Raw genomic sequence first — 21,313 nt, 5'->3', positions numbered from 1 at the left:
CGGTCACATCATTAGCAAATTTCTGTCCTTACAGATTACACTGTAGTATGGAGGGGATGGCTCTTGACTCTTATATTTTAATCATTTAATGGCTCAGATGAACCTGATTTTATTGCATTTAATAATAGTGTCTTTCTAAGTAAAGAAGGCCCCTTGCCAGCAAGCTCCTCCAATTGGTCTAAATAACCTCTTCCAAGAATCAAATGATTCAAGAAGCAGGGACTGTTGCTTCATCATTTCACCTTTCAACAGAAGCATATGTTACCATTCTTAAATACAAGGGAACACTCTTAAGATCTTTACCAAATGCAATTCACGCCACCAATATCCACCTACTATGGGGCTAAAGAATGATGGAAATAAGCAGACTATTGACAAGTAATGAAATGAAAAGGTAACTTAAAATGCGTGTTCATGCCTTAAAATAGAAATGAATTTGAAAATTGTACCTTGACTACAAAAACTGCGCCTAAGAGGTGGCTGCTAATAAAGTAGCCTGTCACAAACGAGTCAGCATTAGAACTCACAGACTCAACTGGCAGAAGTGTGTGTGTTTGCATGTGGGTGTATTTTAAGTGATTTCCAGATTTTTTTTTTTTTTTTTTGCAGACACAGTGGAGTAAGCCACCTGATCAGAACCAACGTTAAGTCACTGTTGCTGTTGTCTGGGACAGGATATGTACTTGTCGGGGGTTTGTTTCCATGGTCCAGGACACAAAAACTGGACACAAGGTAAAGAAGAGCTTCGCAATAAATAAAAAGGCAGGGATGGGCCAGAAAGTTATTTTAAGGTACCTTTAAATATAAATTGAGTCCCAGAGGCAGAAAAGTCATCTACCTAACACTGGCACATTTTAAACATGATTAAGACTTGTAGGTCAAAATCCCAGTGACAGCACAGGGATTTTGTTGTTGTATCTGAGATGAGGAGAGCATCTTAAACAGAATTCTGTGACTTAAAACTTCATTTAAATTTCCCTTGAGCTTAAAATTGGCATAATTTTGATACCAAAACTAAGTTTGAATAACCAATACATAAAACAGAACTGGCTAAGTAGGAAAATTTTTTTTTTCCAAAACAGAATCCCAAACCCCGAAAACTTAGATGAGGGGTGCAGGTAACAGAAAAAGAGTCAAATAAAACAACAATGGTTCCTGAATTTAAAGGAAGGATGCCCACTTCTCTCTCTCAAGAGGCAGACGGTCAGCTGAAAAATAAAAACATTGTATCAATAGAACACTCCAAATTAAAAAAATGCAGCCATCTTTGTTCATGCAGTATCAAATGTTTAGAAAAAAAATCCCAAACTTCAAAACAACCCACAAAGCTAACAAAAGGAAGGAAAATTGTTGCCCCGATCTTATGACCTGATTGACGGTAGAGGGTCCTGATCGGGCTGTTCAGAATGTCACTCATGGGACAGAGGTCTGGAGTTAACATGAGATCAAGTCTGTGGACCCTCAGATTAGGGTCCATGCTGTCTTCAGTCCGTGAGTTCTTGTGTCAGCAGCTTCAAGAACATGACAGCTAAGCAAGAGGATCCCAACACAGGGCTACCTTGGGTTTTGGCCCAAGTTCTCTGTTTCACTCAATTTCCTTTTAAGTAGTAGTATTAGGTATTACTGTTTTTGGTGGTGATAAGTCACTTAAGTAACCACTATGGGCAGTGGTTTGTAAACAGACATTGACAAATACAAACAGCAGTGCAATATTTGACCCAGACTTTAAAAGAATAGGAGGCGATGGTGGAAATGAGGTAACTCTTCCCCAACACGTGTGAACAGACAGCTCCTGCTCTTCTAATGCTCTATGTCCATTAGGAGAGAGTAGGGCTTGTCAACAGGATGGTTACATAAAGAAGAAGCTACAGAAGAGAAAAAAGAAAGGTTCAGATTCAAATTTGATTCTTAAAAGGCTGAAAAAAAAAAAATAGGAGCTTCTCTACAACAAACTGTGAAAGAACAGCAGTGTGTCAGTAAAGGGATGACTTCCTCAAGCCCAGCTGGGGGGGGGTGAGCTGCAGCACCAGCACCGGAGGCCGGGGAAGAAGAGGACGCCTCGGCTGGGGCAGTGGGGCGCTAGTCAGGGTGGAAGGGGACGGGAGTCCGGGAGAAAGGGTGGCAGAGACAGTAATATGACATACAGGACATCACGTGGCAAGCATCTTGGAGGAGCTGGTGCTGCCCAGATCGTAGCATTTGAAGTCCAGACAAGGTAGGAAAACACGAGACTCTTTCATCCCTATTTCTTTTATCCAATATTATAAGCATGTGTACATTTGCATGTCAAACAGTGACTAAAAAGAACTCACAAAAGGGCACACAATGTTTGGGTAAAAATATATTTTCCCCCACTTTATGTCTTGGCACTAGTGATATATGCATAGATTACCTGTCCGCCACTCTCCTACCTTAACAGACACCAAATTACCAAGCAAGTTTGCTAAGTGATTACTTTCATACTTGAAAAAATGATATGCTTCACATTAATACAATTATTTTAGTTTTTTAAAAAAGACAAGTGTCTAACATGCAGTTTACATATATGACAATTCTGCATTAACACTGAAAGTAGATTACATAACAGTTTTAAAAACACATTGGTTATTTTCAAACAGCAAAATGACAATGATCTACAACTACAGTTTAAGGCATATCAGCATATTTTAAAATTAAGAAATAGACAAAGTTCTAATGCTGTTCACAGCTTAATCTTCAACTTATTTTAAAAATTCCCTTCATACCTACATACAATCTAGACTTTGTACGTCATCATTTCCCCTAAAGAGTCATCACATATGTATCCTGTCAATGGAACCGAGACTTCTGGAAGCTGAGACTTGACAACTTCAGACACTTGCAAATGGGAAAGCAAAGGGATCTGAATGGACAGTTTTGGTAGGACCACACAGAGACAGTATGACATGGGTTGGTAACAGCTGAAAAACCCGATTCAACAGTTTGTATATGAAACACTTATGGATATGTCAAAGAAAGTGAGGAAACCGAGTCTTTGTGAGGTGCACAAGATATGAAGTGTTACTGCTGGTGAGATCACAAAGCAGAGGAGGAAGGTGAGTAACCTGTGCCCAGCATTTTGTTAAATGTTCCCCTGGTTGAGGTGACCTTTCTGGACAAAACCTTGACCAATTAATAAAGAGCCTTAAGTTGGGAAAACATAGTCTCTAAACTGCCAGTAAATTCTCCTAAGTGCTTTTCCATCACATCCTACCATACTTAACAACTGTTATGGGCATCTAAAGTCCAGAAGAAGCAAAAAGATGGTCATTATGGTTGAACAAAAGATGTGGGGAGAGGCCAGCAAGAGCTCACCAAAAAAAAAAAAAAAAAAAGGTGCTCCCTGCCAGTAGTTAGCACAAGGGAAAGACCATTAAACCAAGATCACCAAAAATTAAGCAATCATAAAGGGAGCCTAGCATAAAAAAAAATTTTCCTCTTGCTTTTTCTCTAGTGGAAGGTAGTAGTTTCTCATTCTAACTTTACTTACACAGTCAGAACCAAGGACCCTCTGGGAATTCCCTGGCAGTCCAGTGGTTAGGACTTCGCGCTCTCACTGCCGAGGACACAGGTTCAGTCCCTGGTCAGGGAACTAATATCCCACAAGCCGCGCGGTGCAGTCAAAAAACAAAAAACACCAAACCAAACCAAAAAACCTAGAAAAAAAAATGAAACACTGAAAACCAAAAAAAAAAAAAAACCCAAAAACCAAGGACCCTCTAATATCCAATGAACCCACAATGCTGTGTAGAACAGACTGGGGTTAGTAATTTCTGACTTGCACACGGATATCAAGGAAAAGTCAAATCTCTGTGTTTCTTGTAAAAAAGATATAAATGTGAGCCATTTAAAATATATTTAGGTTTTTTGTTTGTTTGTTTTTTAAAAAAACAAAGACTCCTCAAACCAATACCTCCCTACCCCCCTCCAGGGAAAAAAAAATCCATCTATCCCATTTGTTTCTCTAATTTTTAAAAGTCAGAAAGGTCTCAAAGGTTTTTTACTGCCGTACTTACATGCAAAGGCGAAAGCACATCCAATTAGATTTGAGGGTATCATTTATTCCGTGCAGAGCCAAGGACTACTGTGAAAAAAGGCACAGATACAGAAAGAAGAGAGGGCAGCAATAACAAACCAAACAGGGCCAGGGAGCAGGGGCAGAAAAAAGTTCAGAAGCAATGCATTTTTTAAAAAAGCTTTTATATGTTTTCTTTGACTTTTTATTCCCTGACTCTCCACATGATTTATTTTTCTGTGAAAAATTTAATTTAATGGGAAAAGAAAAATCAATCCAATCAATCAACAATCTTGGAATCAAAAAGTCAGCTGGATGCCTTTCGTGGCTAGGCTCACTTTAAAAAGGCTTTAGTGATGCACGTAAAATGAAAATTTTAAAGTGATGCATTTTTAGAATTTAGAAGTGTATTTCCTGTTACAAGGCATGAAAATGCTCACACAAGCAATGGCTGGAACAAGCATACAACACAAGTATTCAAGCTTCTGTCTGGTGCACAGCATCTGAGCAAACTCGGCCCATGGTTAGAATCAGCATGCTGCCTGATAGCCAGCTTCAGACTAGAATCATTAAAAAAGCAAAAGCAAAAACAAAAACATTGGTCCAGTAGCTCCTAAGCCTGTCTTTATATCACTGTTGCTGCTTCTGGTTTGCAGTTTGTATCCCAGCTTAGTTTCGGCTTCCATGAAACTGATTTCTTACTTTGCCTAATTAAGCCTAAATCAGTTCATGGATGACCATTCCTTCTGTCCCATAATAGTGTGGTTGAGGATAAAGAGAAGGGAAAAAAGTCTTCATTGGAATCAACTAGAGACTTATTAAAAAAAAAAAAAAGTGTGTGTAAGTGTGTGTGTATTCTATCCTATTTGATTAACGTATGACTAGTGAAGGCCAAAAGGAAAATGCAGAGGTGAAGTATCAGGTTCATGAGAAATGTTATTCTTTCAAGTAAGAAACAGGAGACTACGGAGTTAGAGAGAAAGCTGCGAGTACCTTGTTATTAGAGGGGGAAAAAAATCGAGGAAATGAAAGGATAAGCCTCAAAAAGGAAAAGTACAGAAAAGAAATTAGATATGCCCTTTTCTATACAAATTTGGCATGTAGTCTATGTCCTGCCATATGGTTAAGTCCTAACCCTTGTTGACGGGGCACTGGGGCCTTAAACGCAAAGAGCAGGTAGAGCTAGTCTTCGTGAAGGAAAAGGTGAGGAAATTCCTTCAAGACAAGTGGATTTGAAACACCAGCTGTTCTATTCCATCATGCCTTTCCTGCAAATATCAAAAAGAGACTATGCAAGGAAACTGGATGTGAAGCTGAATTTCTGCTTTCTTGACTTGTGGGTTTATATTATGTTCCTTCCCACTTCTACCTTAAGTTGACAAGGCCTCCTCAAACTTGTGCTGCAGATGATACAGTTTATAACAGATTTTCTATTTTAAATATTGCTGGAAAATTTCTCCTCATAATTATTGAAAACTGTTATTAGAAGCACTCGATACCCTGGAGTCAGTCATTAGGCCCTCCTCTCTCAGCCTACTGAGAGCAGATTTAGGTGTGTTTATGAAAAGACTGGATCTTGTAAGTAGTAGGCAGGTTGTGGAAAGCCCGTCATCCTTAGTAGAAGATTCTTCTACTAAACAAGGTTGTATGATCTGTGAGAGGGCCATGGTTGCCCTGATACAAGGGAACAGACTCATCATTTTCTTATTACAACCCCACTTGGCCAGGATTCGAGACACAGGGGTTCAGACACATTTTTAAAGCCATAAGAGGAGACAGTCAGTCTGAACAGACCCACAACCCAGGCCAAATGATGTTGTTATAGTAATAAAAAAAATCCACGCAAGGGTGAAAGTCAGGTAAAGCTTACCCACCGTTCTGCCTACATACAAAGCTACCTTGGTTCGGGGCAGGTGTGGAAAAGAGACAGAGGGAGTTCAGGGCCTTTTGCGTCATGGAGACGAATAATCAAGGAGAGCAAGTTGTCATGGCTATTCAGGTTTATAGTCAGCTGCTGAGGCGGTGAAAAGTTTTCCTGTCAGACGTACATGTAGCAATTTAGCCTCCTTCCCTTGGTCCAAAGCAACATAAAAGTAACAGAACAGGCATGCTTCCTGCTGCCACTCTGAACAGGCATAAAAGGCAAATCATTTGCTTTCCAGAAACAAAGTCCGGCTGCACACAGCTTTTGCTGTTATCCCCTTGTTCTATCATTTTCCACCACCAAACAACATTCAGCAAAATGAGTTAATAGTTATATGGTGTCTGGGACAGGGAAAAAAATAAAAATAAAACAAAATAAAAGGACACAGATGGCAGAGATACAATATTACTGCAAAAGCAGGTGAATGCGGACCATCCTTGGCTTGCCAGGCTTTATGTGAAGCTTGCACTGCAAGTTAAAAAACAAAACAAAAAAGTTAGAAATAATAATAAATTAAAAGAAGGAAAATTAGGAGTGCCAGCACCAGCATTTGGTGATGGTGAATGCTCATGCAATGATTATGGAATTGACAGAAATTAAAACCAAAAATCTGAGTAAGCTATTCTACATGACAAGCAAAAGCAAAATTTTAATATTGAATTAAAGAACACGTGGTTAGTTTCCACTTGCAGGTAATTCAGAATTCATGAGTGACTTCTTGAAACCACTACATGTTCTAGTGAAAGGATTTGCTGTTTGACTTTCATCTTCTCAAATAACACAAAACCATTATCTATTAGATTTGGGTATCACATCGGTACTGAATATACAATAAATGTCTTTCAGCAATTAACTTGGGGATTGGAATATAGTGGATGGAGGACATGCTATTAATCTACTTGGGAGGGAAAAAAAAAAAAAGGACAATCATTATACGGTTACAGCTAAAGCAAAGCCCGGAGCCTTCCCCCTCCTAGGTATAAAGCAGTGCCAAGTCCAAGATTCACATGTCTAATTTGAGGCAAGTCCAAAACATGCAACTTCATTCCTTCGGAAGAATCAAAATATTATTTTAAAAAAGAAAAGATGAGTGGATGATTGTGTAAACTATAGTTATCAGATGCCAGGTACCGTTTTAAAATGACAGATTTTTAAAACTTTGTTTTTGGAATGGATTCATCTTAACCAACAAACTGCTGGCGCTGGCAACTGTGCAAAGTTTTCAGAAAAGATGAACACTGAACAACTACCAAACAACTTACCCTCAGGCACTCCCACCACTGAGGTGTAGCCGCAAACAAGGAAAGTGACTTGGTGGCCAGAGATGGCAGGAAGCGGGGGTCCAGCTAATGGCAGTGCCAGGGTTAGTCTACCTTGTCTGTAATCTTAGGAAATGTTATATGCTCTCATGCCACTAACAGGTCAAGGAGAAGTACAAAGCCTTACCTACGTTAAAGAGGGAGCGTGTCATTAGAATAGAAAAAAACGGAATTTGAAACTATTAGAAAAACGAAGTGAAGCTCTGAGGTGGAAGCATGGCAGGTGAATCAATACGCATCTCTTTTTAAACTCTCTCCCTGGAGCAGCTCCTAAGCGACGAGTGTGATGACTCCAGCCTCTCCTCCAGCTACACGAGGAGGAAAGAGCCTCGCATTTATTTTCCAAGTACTGTTCTGGTTACCCTGACTACTGTCTGTCTGTGGTCCTCTCTAACCAAAACTCTCCACTGGCAGCAAGGGAAGTGATTTTATTTTTTTAAACTTTGACACTTCAGGCCTCCAACTGGCAACTGCTTTCACTGTTCAAATGGGAAAGTCTGGAAAAGCTTAAGAACATAGAAGTTACCGAAAAGTACGCGCCCTCGTCAGGCACAAAATCTGGTGACTGCTGCTCACCAAATTAAGTCTAATTCCATTAATAATAAATGAGAATGTATAAATAAGGCTAAAATAGAATTCGCACACACTTCACATAAACGTGAAATGCATTATACACTGCTAAGGCCCAAGGCTGGGAAGAAAATAACCTAAAATGTTCTATAGGAAAAGGAAAGCCTCCTTGCACGGAGAAGTCCGTTATTAGGTACTTTTTAAAGTGGAGGCACAATACTGGTCAGCTCTCGGAATTTTTATTGCTTAAAGGCACATCCAGTACACATGAAATATCCTTGGAACATTGCTGGTCTTCTATAAACATTTTAAGTTCTGAAACATGTACCTTTACGCACTTTAGTGCTTCAGGGTAAGAAAAACTCGACTTTGGGTTTCCTAAACCGTGAGTCAGCAGCTCTTTCCTGTTTCATTCATGCCTATAGATGTGTACACACACACACACACACACACACACACACACACACACACACACACACTCCACCTGTTTTTATCCTGGGTTAGTTTGGATCAACAAGGAATGATGCCAGATGGCTTTCGTTTTGTCTTCCCCGGAAGAGTCACTAATCTCTGAATCTGCATGGGGAACGTCACCATTCGTGACCGATGCCCTCCCAACATGTGTAGCTACAAAGTGCTTTCTTGAACTGGATTATAATCTAGGCAGTTGTTACTCTCAGAATTAATCCAGCGTAACTAAATTTTCGGCCCCTGGAGTCCTCTGACCACGTGGGTCTGTACCAACCCCATTTAACTCACAGCTCACCTATACCAACTACTTTCTATTGCTTAGAAAATCTGCTGGCTCCCCTGCTCTCTTCATACATTTCCTGCTGGCTCAAAGCTTGGAAAGTCAAGGTCTGCAAAGCAGAATTTCAAACTTTCTCTGTACGTCACTGTAGCAGTGCATTTTGGTTTCTACCACAGGAAACGTAATAAGATTCCTCAGGGGCAAGTCTGCACGTTCACTCAGATTAAGTGAACACCACTATCGAGCTCACTCCCCCGGGATAGGACTCGTTTACTGTGCAGGCTCAGTCCTATCTGCCATATATGTCTAAGAATGTAATTCTTTGCTTACTCCAGTACCAACATTTTTATTGTTTACTTAGTTGTCAGCCTTTGCCCTAGAACCTTAGCAATGGATGAAGAGCAGGAATCCTGAAACATGCCCTCAGAGGACCACACCTTAAACAGACAAAGCAGGGTGGCATCCATGGGCTCACCACCCAGCTAGCACTAAGGTTTCTTCAAAGGTATCTTACTGACCACTGTGCTTACTGTCAAACCAAGAGTAATTGTCATAAAATGGCACCCTCTGGTCTTTCAGGTGATTTGATGTAAAGCTTCAAATCACAGCAGAATTTCAAGGCAGGCCCACATCTCCCACTGGATTCAGGCCGCTGCTATTGGGGTATCGTAGGAAGCGACAACTCAAAAGCAGAATCTGACCCTTTGGCACATTAAATCAAGGCCATATTTTAAAAAAATTTTGTGCGGGTACAGGTGTGTCTTGAGAATTGGTGGAGGTGTCTTAACGGGCATTTTGATCCCATTTTCACAATAAAACGATTCATCGTCTTGTGGAATTTAGAGGGAAAACTAGTGGCCACTAGTAGTTCTTCCAAATCTTTCATTTTGGGAACAAGACTTTCAACGACTGGCTTCTTAAGCCTTACAACAGAGAATAGAAAAATAATTCTAACAATCGTAATTTTAGGATGCCCTTTATCAAGAGCCATGAGGATTGTCTCCAGAGAGTAGTGAAGAGAAATGCACTGTCTTCTCAAAGAGTCCTAGTGTTGGTGCAGAAGATACTACTGGAGATGACAGGTTACTCCAGTCCTGATTGCTTGATCGTGTGGTCAAGTTTTATAAATTAGTGTCTGTGTACCCTTTAGAAATACTTTAAAAACCTTTGTCGTCTCCCCTGCACTGTAGAGAAAATTCTTGCTTTTATCTTTCTGGTAATAGACCAGTTTCCAGTCTGTAAATGGGAAAAGTAGAGACATGCAAGAGGAATAAATTGTTAGAGGGCCCCGCTGCATGGGGGTGACACCCGCTTACTTTTTCTTATCCTTGTCTTTCTTGGTTTGCTGGGCCCCAGACTGCTGGGCCTGGGACTGTAGCAACTGAGCTGCCGCCTTCTTCTTCTGGAAATTGTTCACCTCCTCCTCGAGTTCCTTCTTCTTGTCTTCCACTTTCTTCTTCTCTTCTTGGTGTGTCCGCTTTAGGAGGTCGAACTTCTCGTGGAGCTGGAGAGAAGAGGAGGAAGACAAGCTTGGTGGAGGGAATGGTACGCTTACTGGCATAAGGCTCCCTGGATCTGTTCAGAAGCAGAACGTGTGTGTGCCGCTGCCCGTGCTTCAGTTACACGACTGAGGTACCGTCCGGTGCTGAGCCAGGCCGAGGTGGTGAAAAGCACCCCTTGGAGCCCTACACACTGTTGAAACTTGGACCCCTTAGCACTAAGGGGAACCTCTGTGCACTTTTTCTGATAATAAAATACATGTTCATTGTAAAAAGCATAAAGAAGAAAATAAAAATTATCCATGCTCCTAATAAGAAACTCACCCTAGTGGTAAGAAAAGTTCTTTACTTCTGGTCCTTTTTTGAAAAGTATAATCTATATTTACTTAGAGACTTACACAGTGACTACAGATATATGTACCCATACTATTCAAATAAGAAGAGTATGTGGAGAAATTTCGGGCACTTGACAAACTGAATTTAGAAAATTATCACAATGCAGAAACAAAAACTGGAAGGGGGCTTCCCTGGTGGCACAGTGGTTAAGAATCCACCTGCCAATGCAGGGGACACGGGTTCGAGCCCTGGTCCGGAAAGATCCCACATGCCGCGGAGCAACTAAGCCCGTGCGCCACAACTACTGAGCCTGCGCTCTAGAGCCCACGAGCCACAACTACTGAGCCCGCACGCCTAGAGCCCGTGCGCCACAACTACTGAGCCTGCACTCTAGAGCCCGTGCTCCGCAATAAGAGAAGCCACTGCAAGGAGAAGCCCACACACCGCAACGAAGAGTAGCCCCTGCTAGCCACAACTAGATAAAGCCCGCGCACAGCAACGAAGACCCAACGCAGCCAAAAATAAATAAATAAATTTATATTAAAAAAAAACTGGGAGGGAGGGAGGGGAAAATCCTTACTATTTAGATAATTCTAGAATTTTTACCTAGCATTCAACTTGATACTTAAAGCCAACAGCAAATAAGGCTCAACTTTCCTTTCTCTGCAGCAAAACTAGGGTGAGTACTTAGCTATTTAAATAACCTCTAAGTTTCTTATTATCTACCATCAAAGGCAAACCTATTTCTTGCTCTCATTGGGGTGACTGTTACAGCAGAAATCCATGGGGCCTGATTCCAATTGATGTTTGCTCAGATAAACTCTTATAAATTGTAATGTGCCTCAGTTTATCTTTTTTTTTTTTTAATTTCTGGCCACGCTGCACAGCATGTGGGATCTTAGTTCCCTGATCAGGGACTGAACCCGTGCCCCCTTGCAGTGGAAGGGCGGATTCTTAACCACTGGACCACCAGGGAAGTCCCTCAGTTTATCTCTTAACAGGGTAAAATGAGTAATATTCATTGAGCTATATCAGCTAAAGAATTAATTGGGTCATTTTAAAATCTGAAGAGAATTGACTTTTTAATTCTGAACTCTGCTAAAACTGTATCTTATTATAATGAAAATATTACTTAAAATGAGATCAAATTACTACTCATCATAATGTGAAACAATCTGTACATCTGAAAATACTCATTGTTATTTCATTTTATAATATTCTATGCACACGTTTAGCCGTGTATTTAGGGTATTACATATAAGAAACAAATATAAGTAAAAAGGATGCATTTACATTTAATCAAGTGACCTTAAAGGTTTCCACACTTCATTAATCTAATGGCAACTAAATGAAGTTCTTGGTTTAATTTAAATAATGGGCACCTTATAATGAAATATACATTCATCTGTGCAGTTTTAGGCAGATTTTGTGTGCTTAAAATATTTTAAAGTGATAATTTGTGTGTCTCTGTGCTTAATTATTAGAAACAACTTTGTTCCATATCAAAAGTGATACACCGGGCTTCCCTGGTGGCGTAGTGGTTGAGAGTCCGCCTGCCGATGCAGGGGACACGGGTTCGTGCCCAGGTCTGGGAGGATCCCACATGCCGCAGAGCGGCTGGGCCCGTGAGCCATGGCCGCTGAGCCTGCGCATCCCGAGCCTGTGCTCCGCAGTGGGAGAGGCCACAACAGTGAGAGGCCCGCGTACCACAAAAAAAAAAAAAAGTGATACACCAAAAACTATACTTTGTGTTTCAAGAAACTTCTCAAAATAAAACTTAAATAATCAATAAACACTTCTTTAGAAATAAAAAAGGAATCCAAGGTAACCTCTAGGATGCAGCTACCCTGGGCTGGGCGCGGGGAACTAGAGTCAGCGGGACACTGAAGCCACGGGTGTGCATCCCAGAGGGAAGTCAGAGCACAGACGTGGCGGACGGAGCCCGTCCCGCATCAGACAGGGGCGAAGGGCCCTCCACTGTTTAGCTCACTGAGTTGACTGGTAGACTGAGACAATAATGGTCCCAGAATTGCAAATCTTATGTTTCATCACTTGTAAATTGATGAAATATGGAGTTACAAGGAATGTGGGATCAGGTCTGGAAACCTAAGTTCTAGCTTTAGTCTTGGCTTTGCTACTAACTAGGTATGTGACTGCATAAATAACTTAAGCTTTACGACACTCAGTGTTACCATCTGTGAAATGGGGATAAGACTGGCTGCCCTACTCTTCGTACCAGGTTAGTTAGGCCCCTCGTGTGACAGAACATATGTAGCAAGTGCTTAAAGCAGCACGGAGGCCTGTCTCGTCTGTGTCTCGCCCGGATGCAAGGACAGGTGGCTTACCTCTTTCTCTGCCTCTTTAAGTTCAGCTTCTTTCTCCTTCACTCTCATGACAAACATCTGTCTCATTTCTTCTTCTTTCTTCTGAAGTTCTCCCAGAAATTCATTCCTTTTTGCTTCGTATGTCTCCTGAAGACTATTCAAAAGCCACAAACCAAGGACAGTGTCATGGAGTTGCATGATAAGAAATTTCAGTCCAGACAATTCCTACCCAGCCACTTCCTCAAAATAAATAAGGCTGCCAACTCACCAGGTTCAAGGACACACAAAATGGCATCATCTTTCTGTTTAGTTATGTGGCGATCAGAAAGACAAGCACATCAGGAACCAGAGATGCGGCCGTAAGTACAGTGTAGCACTAATGGGATGTCTCTTACTGGCCAAGCTGTATGCTACAGGCATTCACACAGGGGAAGCCTGGGCTGGCCAGAATCTCCCAGTTCAGCACCACGTAGATACAGAAGACGTGATTTAGAATTTTAGAAGATGGAGGGGGTGTAGAGAGAGAAATGCATCGGCACTGGAGCCAGACAGATCCACCAGGGTTGGTTTGGGGTTCACAGCAATTTACTGACTGATCTTCGGAAGGGCACGGCCTCTCAGCCTCAGTGTTCTCTGAATATAGTGCCTTCCTGGGCCCATGATTTCGGGAGTAAACGTGGGCAGAGTGAGTAAAGCATTTGAGATAACATCGGTGCTTAATAAATGTTACCCCCGCACTCGTCTTCCTCCAGCCCCCAATTGAGAAAACAGACTCAGTGAACCATCTAAAGAGACAATAGTGTATCTCAAGGTATTACAGAAAATTGCTGCTCTTCAAGTGGTATTAACAATTGTAAATAGAGCAGGGAGGAGTTTGATTTTTATTTTAGACCTTATCCTCCCCCTGACTGTCTACAGAACTTGGGGCCCAATATTTTAAAGCAAAGGCCATCACTCAGTTTTACCTCCAAGTCAGAAGAGATATATTTACAGAAAAATCACCTTTGGTAACACAACTTAGAAAAAAAACAGACACCCACACCCACACTTACACAAACAGAGATACATTTGCCGGTAATTGCTATCTCTCTCTCTCCCTTGCAGTTTCCCTAGAACAAGGGTTGTTACAGTTACACAAGTCTGCAGCAGGATTATCCACTTTTACCCAGGGACCAAATTCATCCAAAGTGCTGATTCCAAAATGAAGAGCGCCTGTGGGTGAGCCCAGGCTCCATGAAGAGCCACCCCAGCATTCACACTTGTCCATGTAGAAGGAGAAGGACATTCAGGTGGTGGAGGGGCGTGTGCATGTGGATATGTTTATATAGAGCAGCATACTTACAAAATGCATTAATTAGGATTGTTTATACTTCTATAATCAATGCTCTTATTGGTTGCTGAACAATCAGTTCTCCTGCCCTCAAGAGTGTCAACACTGCCTGGGTAAGGGACAATCACGAGTTTGGAGTTTCTGGAGGTATATTTGGCTTTCACATTATCTTAGGACACAAAAGCAAGTTTGGCCGACATCAGTGTTGGCTAATATTAATAGCAATATTTGGACTTGAAATTTAAGCTATAGAGAAATGCACGGATAATGAAACTATAAAATAATTCATGAGTTTGATTTTGCTTGTTAGCTTCTAATAAACTCTTTATAACTATCATTTGTGTCAGAATGGCCAAAGGCAGAAGATGACTTGTCCCTGCTATGAAATTTTGGGGGAACCCAGTTTTTGTTGATTTTAAGATAATGAATCCATCTTCCGCTTCTTTCTTAACAAGCAGTGGAACACCTAGGAGAGAAACACTACCAAGAAACATGACTCAAAGTGTGTTCCAGAGATCGCTAGTTTCAAGAAATCTTCAAAAGTGGGGTTCCCAAGCCAAAAGAACAAAAGGAAAATGCAATGTGTGACCTCCCTTTAGGAGAGCAACAGTGCACGGTGGCTCCCAAGACCTGCAGCACGTCAGGGTCTCCTGGGCGTGTTTTACTGGACTTTTCTGAGCACAGTTTCCTAACTCCACTCCTGGAGATGCTGACGCAGGATGTCAGGCGAAGGCAAAAGTAATCTGTATTTTTAAAACGCTTCCGGGTGACTTGATGTAACTAGTCTGCCAACCACTGCTTGTCTTAAGTGCTCTGAAAAGTCCCTCAATTAAAAAAAAAAAAAAAACCTGTTTACGTTGATTCACTTAGAACCAAATTTGTTTAATTGTGGAAACTTCTGTTAAGTGACCCACAGAGAGAAGGTCCTTTGGGTAATGCTACTGGAATTCTGAGACCTCTCAGCGTTGACTCGACCTGATCCAGTCCCAACCCCAACCTAGCTTAGGCTCCAGTTTCTGGACATCCATTTTCAAACTATGGGTCATGACCCAATCAAGGGTTTTAACCAGTATGTTAAAAGAAAAAGTTTAGAGAACAGGATAGAAGAAACCAGAATGCAGTGCAAACTCTAAGAGCAGGTACCACTTCATGATATGTGTATATTGGATCACGATGTAGAACACATGTGATAGTGAAGGTTGCAGCCCAAAGCTGGAAAGCGCGTGTTCTAGAGAAAGGTTAAGGAGCAATGTTGCCACCAGCCAGATGGCCTCAACACGTGCTGCTTATTAGATGGCTGCATCCGGGGACAGGAACCAGCTTTGCAACTCTGACACTGGAACTCATAAGCAACGTGTGAGAAAGAAATCATAAACCCCCCACTCCAAGGAGTGACCTGCAGTAGGTTTCTTAGCAATTGCAGTCACAGATCCTACTCCCTGGGCACCTGCAGAAGTCCACATGTGAGTGAGAGACACCAGACACCCTCCCCTATGCTTCCAGTCAGTGAAAACCAGTCCAGAAGGAACTGCATCTATAGTACCCTCTCAGATACCTAAAGTGATGATACCTTTTGCAATTTCTAGCTCTTCCAACTTAATTTTTAATTGTAGTTATTAACACCCTTTTCCAAGTGAGAAGTGAACAATTTTTTCATGAGGGTTTGGGCTGGTTTGAGGCTTTTATCTTCTCATTCTCTTCTAACAGCTTTTGGGAGGGGCAGGCTTTGCTCATGGAGGTCAAGGGAAGGGAAAATGAGCACTGACACTCCAGTTCATCGTGCACTCTGGTAATTCACGTAGCACAGCTGTCTCCCTGTTACGTCTCCCGGACCACCCGGTAGGGGGCAGGCCAGAGCACCGCACGCCACCGGGGTTTACGGAGGAACTTACACACGCAAATGTGTTATCCTTGCAACAGCGCAGTGAGGTAGCTATTATTATCACCTCCCATTTTATACATGGAGAAACTCGGACACAGAGGGGCTTACTAACCTGTGCAGGTCACACAGTGAAGAAGTGACAGAGCCGGGCCACCTAGCTCAGGTGGGAGCCCCACCTCCCAAGGCTGGGGAAGTGAGGCCTCCATGCTCCTAAAAATGAATGGTCTCATGGGCCTGAAACCTTTGTGATTTCTTGAGAGAGGGGCAGTAAAGGAGCACTTTTTGTGACCTGACAGGTCGAGTCAAGGAGAAGGTGGTGCTTTGAGGTGAGGATGGAGTGTTAGGAAGAGGGCGGTGGCATCTCAGGAGACAAGCAGCAGCGACAAGACCCATCCCCGCCCCCATCTTCCCCCAATGCCAGCCGCAAAGGGGCCAGGGTCTGGGGGACCTGGGTCCAGCGAAGGCATGGGCGCTCTGGCTGGGGGGAGGCATGAGCTCTGAGGCTGCAGGGCAGCAGGTGGGAAAGATGCGCACAAGAAAAAGCAGGTTGACGCCTGGACATATACACGTGTAGGGACAGAGAGAAAGCTTCTACCGCAAGACAAGAGAGACACAGGCAGGTTGAAGGAAAGCACCAGGGACAGGTTCAGCTTTTGTGCCCGGGACGGACTTCCAAGGCTTAAATGCGGCCTGTTCCTGTGCTCGCCCAGCTTCTGGTCTGGTTTCACACGGTGTCATATATTCAGGGGAGCTCCCACTTAACGGGCCTCGGCTGTAGAGGCCACTTTCTGCTTTATAAACACATGGTATAAACACAAGTGGCACCCAGAGGGCAAGTGGTGGACACAGGGTGCCCAGAGGGGAGGACGGACTTCACTGTACACCGTGAAGGGATCCTCTATCTACTTTGAGAATGTAAAAGCCTTGAGTCCTCCACTGATACCTCCTCCAAGCTCACCCTAAATTCACAGGGGAAAAAAGTCTTCTATGAGCATCCAGGCATGACGACTTTGAAATGGGAAATCCCTTCAATTAACTGTGGCTTTTGCTTTTCCTTAACTGTGTCATCATTCACGCAGGTCCCCTCCTGCACCCTCAGTGTCAGGCTCACAGGAAGTGCTGGGGAGGCTGGAAACTCCTCCAAGGGAGAGGCTGGGCCCTTTGTAAAGCAGTGGTTTCCAAGGAGAGGAAGACCAAGTTTATTTCACCTTGCTATCTGCCAAGACATGTGACTCAAAGCCAACTTTCATGTTCCAAATGATCCTGCCTACACCAAGAGGGTCACCTGAGGTTGACTGAGTGGGTTTCTAAGAGGAGAAACTATTTCCAGGGTTCCCAGGAACTGAGACGATAGAAGGTGTTTATTTTTAGGAGGTCTACTTTTCTCTGTTTCTTATTTTCTTATACAGGGAAAAGAGTAAAGGCCTTGGTTTTATATATATATTTATATATAACATATTTACATTTACAAAATATATTTTATATAAAATATATTTCCCTCCTTTTCATCCTCAAAAAGGAACCCTCAGGCCAGTAGAAAAGGAACCAAATGGGGAGGGGGATACGTGTGAATAAAGCACATTCTCTACAAGTCAGGCCTCAGCGATGTCCACCTGGGACATCTGAAGCCCCTGGGGTCCTTGCAGGACCAGCTGGACCCACCCAGCAACCCTCCTCCTGGCGGCAGCTACCCTGGCCTTGCAGGAGAAACTGTAACTCAAACGCAGAGACACGGGCAGCAGCAGGAAATCCTCACCAGCCCTGGTTCCCGGGAACCAGGAACCCCAGTTGGTCGAGATGGTGGAAGGTTAGTGAAGGGGCCTGCATCACAGACTCCAAATTCCAGAGCTGAAAAAAACACAGCTGTGCTGAATGGGTCTTAACATTTGGGGAGGTAAATTACCTCTCACAGACTTAAGAAACAGTCACATGCATTCTTACTTCTGCAGGCAGCTCAGGGCTCCAAGAGATGATCTAGGCCAGGGGCTGGCCAATTACAGCCCGAGGGCAAACTCTGGCCCTGCCTGTTTTTGTAAATACGTTTTTATTGGAACACAGCCATTCCTGTTCCTTCAGGTTAGGGTCTCTGGCTGCTTTCACACTACAAGGGTGGGGTTGAATCACTGGGACAGAGACTACATGGTACACAGCCTAGAGCATTTCCTCTGTGGCACATTCTGGAAAAAGTTCTCCTACTAGATCTGACTGTCCCCTGATCTAGCCTAGCTCCTCGTTTTACAGATGAAGAACCTGAGGCCCAGACAGGTTAAGGAGTTGGGTAGTAGCAGGGTTAAGACTTGAACCCACACGGCTGCCCCTTCACCCTTCAACATCGCCTGGGTTTGAACGAGGGCGGAGGGCACATGGGTTCCATTTTTACTGTGGTTCCTTTTGTTTCATCTCTATGCATGGGTGAAGAAAAAACAAAACTCTATGAAAAAATAAAGATAGTCTCTGCCACACAAAAACCATTTTCCTCAGGCTTAATAACCAGAGATTGTGTAGGGGCTATTTTTTGGTCAATGCATTTCAAGGTTCAGTCCCCTAAACTTGTGTATACGAAAGGGCATCCTCTACCCTGCCTCAGAAAGCACATTTCACGTGAATGAAGAGGGCCAATTTTACAAGCCCCTAGAGCAGGACTAAATGATGCAAACTTAGCTAGAAGCTAACTTTTTGGTTAGAAGTCCTCTGTCTGGGGTCTCCATTTGTTCTCACCAAATACATTCCACAGGAACACTTCACTGGGAGACCAGTCCAGACTTCACCAAACTAAAGAGATTCCAAGAAAATAACCTCCCTGCCGCTCTAATGGCAGCTCAGATCCAGCGGAGGGAGTCCACTGGCACTGCACACAGGCTGCCTCAGGCACCGCGGCCAGCCGCTCCTAGACATTTGAGTGGGAGTCCAGGCCAGCCACAAAAAAGGAGCAAAACAGTCTTCTCCAAGGAACCGTGGCCCCCGATCAGTACAGGCGCCAAGCACAGACACACCTCACATCACCTCAACTCAGATCCCCGTGAAGCAATCCTCTCCTGTACCAGGTGGCGGCAAACCTTCCTCTGACCGTTCACCAAGCCTGGAGTGGCCCCGGCACTCTGCCCCCACCAACCCTTCCCCACCACTGGGCTCTAACAGGGCCACTAATCCTACATTAACTTCGATATTCTCCCCTTCACGTTTTGCCTCTTCCTCTCAATCCATCAGCGGTGTGGGAAAATACATAGCAAATGTTCTGTAAGTCGTTTCCTTCAGTACTCATTCGTGTTGTTAGAATTGTACTGGTTCACTGGAACCTAGTAAGAGCACGTCAAAAAGCAGGAGACATGGCAAGTTAAACCTATTTGGCAAAAATGAACGGGACAAACTGTAGTGGGCATCCACACCTTTGTAAATGCCTGGACCAGGTTCTGTGCCTCTGTGAGTACAACAGTTAAGAACAGAGGTTCAAAACTCACACCTGTCACTTCCTACTTGGGCAGGCTGTTTACACGTGCAGTGCCTTCATTTCCTCATCTGTAAAATGAGGATGCAATAATGACATCAGCTACATCGGGTACTCTAGATGATACAAATAAAGCGGTTATCGCAACGCCTGGCAATCCGTGCTATGAATCTGCCCCCGCCAGGTCCCTCCACCACCCATCTCTCAATCCAACGAGCATTTCTGTGATGCGCCAGCACACCACTCACACCGCTGCCTGGGGGGCCTGACTGCCAGGTGCCCACATACCTGAAGGGCTTGCTGTCAGGGTCGGTGTCCTTGAACCCCATCTCTTCGAGCTTACAGCGCCGATACAGCTCATAATGGCGGGTGTGAGTCTGTTCTCGCAAATCTTCCATGTTCACACGGATCAGCATCTCCCGAAGTTTCACAAAATCACAGTGGTTTTCATTCTCAACTGCAGGAGATGGGGAAGAGAGCGGGGAGGGCTCTCAGCAGCGATGTCACGAAAATCTGAAGTGATCTTTCTAAGACGTGGTTACCATTGCCCCTGAAATCTCGGAGGCCTCAAGGTCACCCGAAGGTCCTTCACTGGATCCTCCTTACACCCCTACAAAGACAGGATTTCTGACAGCAGGGACCATGATTGATGATGAGGGGGGCTGCTGAGGGCGGGGCACCGTGGGAGGAGCTTTGCCAATACTGTCTTGACTCTTGGTAGCAGTTCTGCCTAGCAGGATTCCCAGACGCAGAGCGTGGCTTTGATGAGCAGGTTGACCTCCCAGACAGAGGCAGCAGGGTCTATATTCAGACCCCGTCACCTCTGGCTCCAAAGCCAGGCCGATTTCTACCCCTCCGTGCTGTCGGGACGTGTACAAGGCAGTGTTTATGTATCATCTCCTTTAATTTTATCAACAACACTATAAAGCAAGTTTTTCTATTGTAGAGAATTTGGGAAGATTGATAAAAAACATAATTTTCCTACGTATCTCAAAGGTACTGTGCTTTCTCCTGTCTCACAGATTTATTGCCTTTACTCAGAACAAAGGAAACGGAGGACTGATAATATCATAAGCCAATGAGGGAACTTTCTGCAGCCACCCTGCTTAATCCATAGCATTGGACGTCCCTCCTTCACAACACACAAGGGTTGGTAATAGAATCTGAGACCTTGCCCATCAAAGTGACATAGGAAACGTCTTCAGGCTGGAGATTGTGGTCACGTCCCACAACAATTATAGGTCCCTTGTTCTCAGATATTTACTGAGAAGACAATTTCCAAAAAAAAAAAAAAAAAACCAAGAAGACAATTTTTCCAGAGATAATGGAGAAACAAGTATCCTCTTGTTCGCAAGAAGCTTTCTGCAGCTTTTCTTATTCTTTGCTGATGAAGAACTCATTCAAACTCCCAGGGAAGATCTCTCTTCCAGCAGGAATTTATACGAAATTCCCCACACAACCCAGCATTCTTGGGGGGCTGCCTCATCGGCACTAGGGCTCTGCAACCACTTCTCTCCATTGCTTCCCAGCCTCCCTGCTTCTTTCTGGCCTCCACGACTGCCAGGTGTAAAACCCTGCCACCCCCTTCCACCTGCCCACGTCAAGGACCCGCCCAAACCCCGCGGGGACAGCCACCCTGGGGGTGACACACGAGGAAGCCCTTCCCCGCGATGCGCACGTACCCTGCACCACACCCCAGGGGTACTGCCTGGCCTTTGCCATCTTGTTGCCAATCTTCACCTCCTCGGTGCTGCCGACCACTGCGAAAGGGAGGTGGACCTGCCAGCAACACAGGACAGAGAGCGGTTATCCTCCCCGTGCTGCAAACACGTGCTCTCCTCCGCTTCCACACGCCCCCTCCCCCCGCAGGCCTCTGCTCAGGGCAAGAGAAAAGGGCGAG

General features: G+C 43.8%; 1 protein-coding gene across 8 annotated transcripts in view; it reads right to left on the bottom strand.

The window, feature by feature from the left end:
• Nucleotides 1-1,105: 1,105 nt before the first annotated feature.
• Nucleotides 1,106-21,313, bottom strand: part of SEPTIN11 (septin 11) — a 118,341-nt gene continuing 98,133 nt past the window's right edge. For 6 of the 8 annotated variants that reach the window (XM_082837608.1, XM_082837610.1, XM_082837607.1 and 3 more), the window contains 5 exons: nt 21,096-21,192; nt 19,702-19,870; nt 12,778-12,910; nt 9,914-10,101; nt 5,858-6,425 (listed from right to left, as the gene is read on the bottom strand). In XM_082837608.1, coding sequence (XP_082693734.1) covers nt 6,410-6,425; nt 9,914-10,101; nt 12,778-12,910; nt 19,702-19,870; nt 21,096-21,192 — 603 coding nt within the window. In that variant the 3' untranslated portion in view covers nt 5,858-6,409. Of the gene's footprint in view, nt 1,209-5,856; nt 6,426-9,913; nt 10,102-12,777; nt 12,911-19,701; nt 19,871-21,095; nt 21,193-21,313 lie in introns of those variants that run through there. The other 2 variants (XM_082837604.1, XM_082837603.1) reach the window with 2 other exon arrangements.

This window comes from Leucopleurus acutus (genome assembly GCF_964270905.1).
Source record: "Leucopleurus acutus genome assembly, chromosome: 4".
NCBI lineage: Eukaryota > Metazoa > Chordata > Mammalia > Artiodactyla > Delphinidae > Leucopleurus > Leucopleurus acutus.
This window is presented reverse-complemented; position numbering and strand designations above follow the sequence as displayed.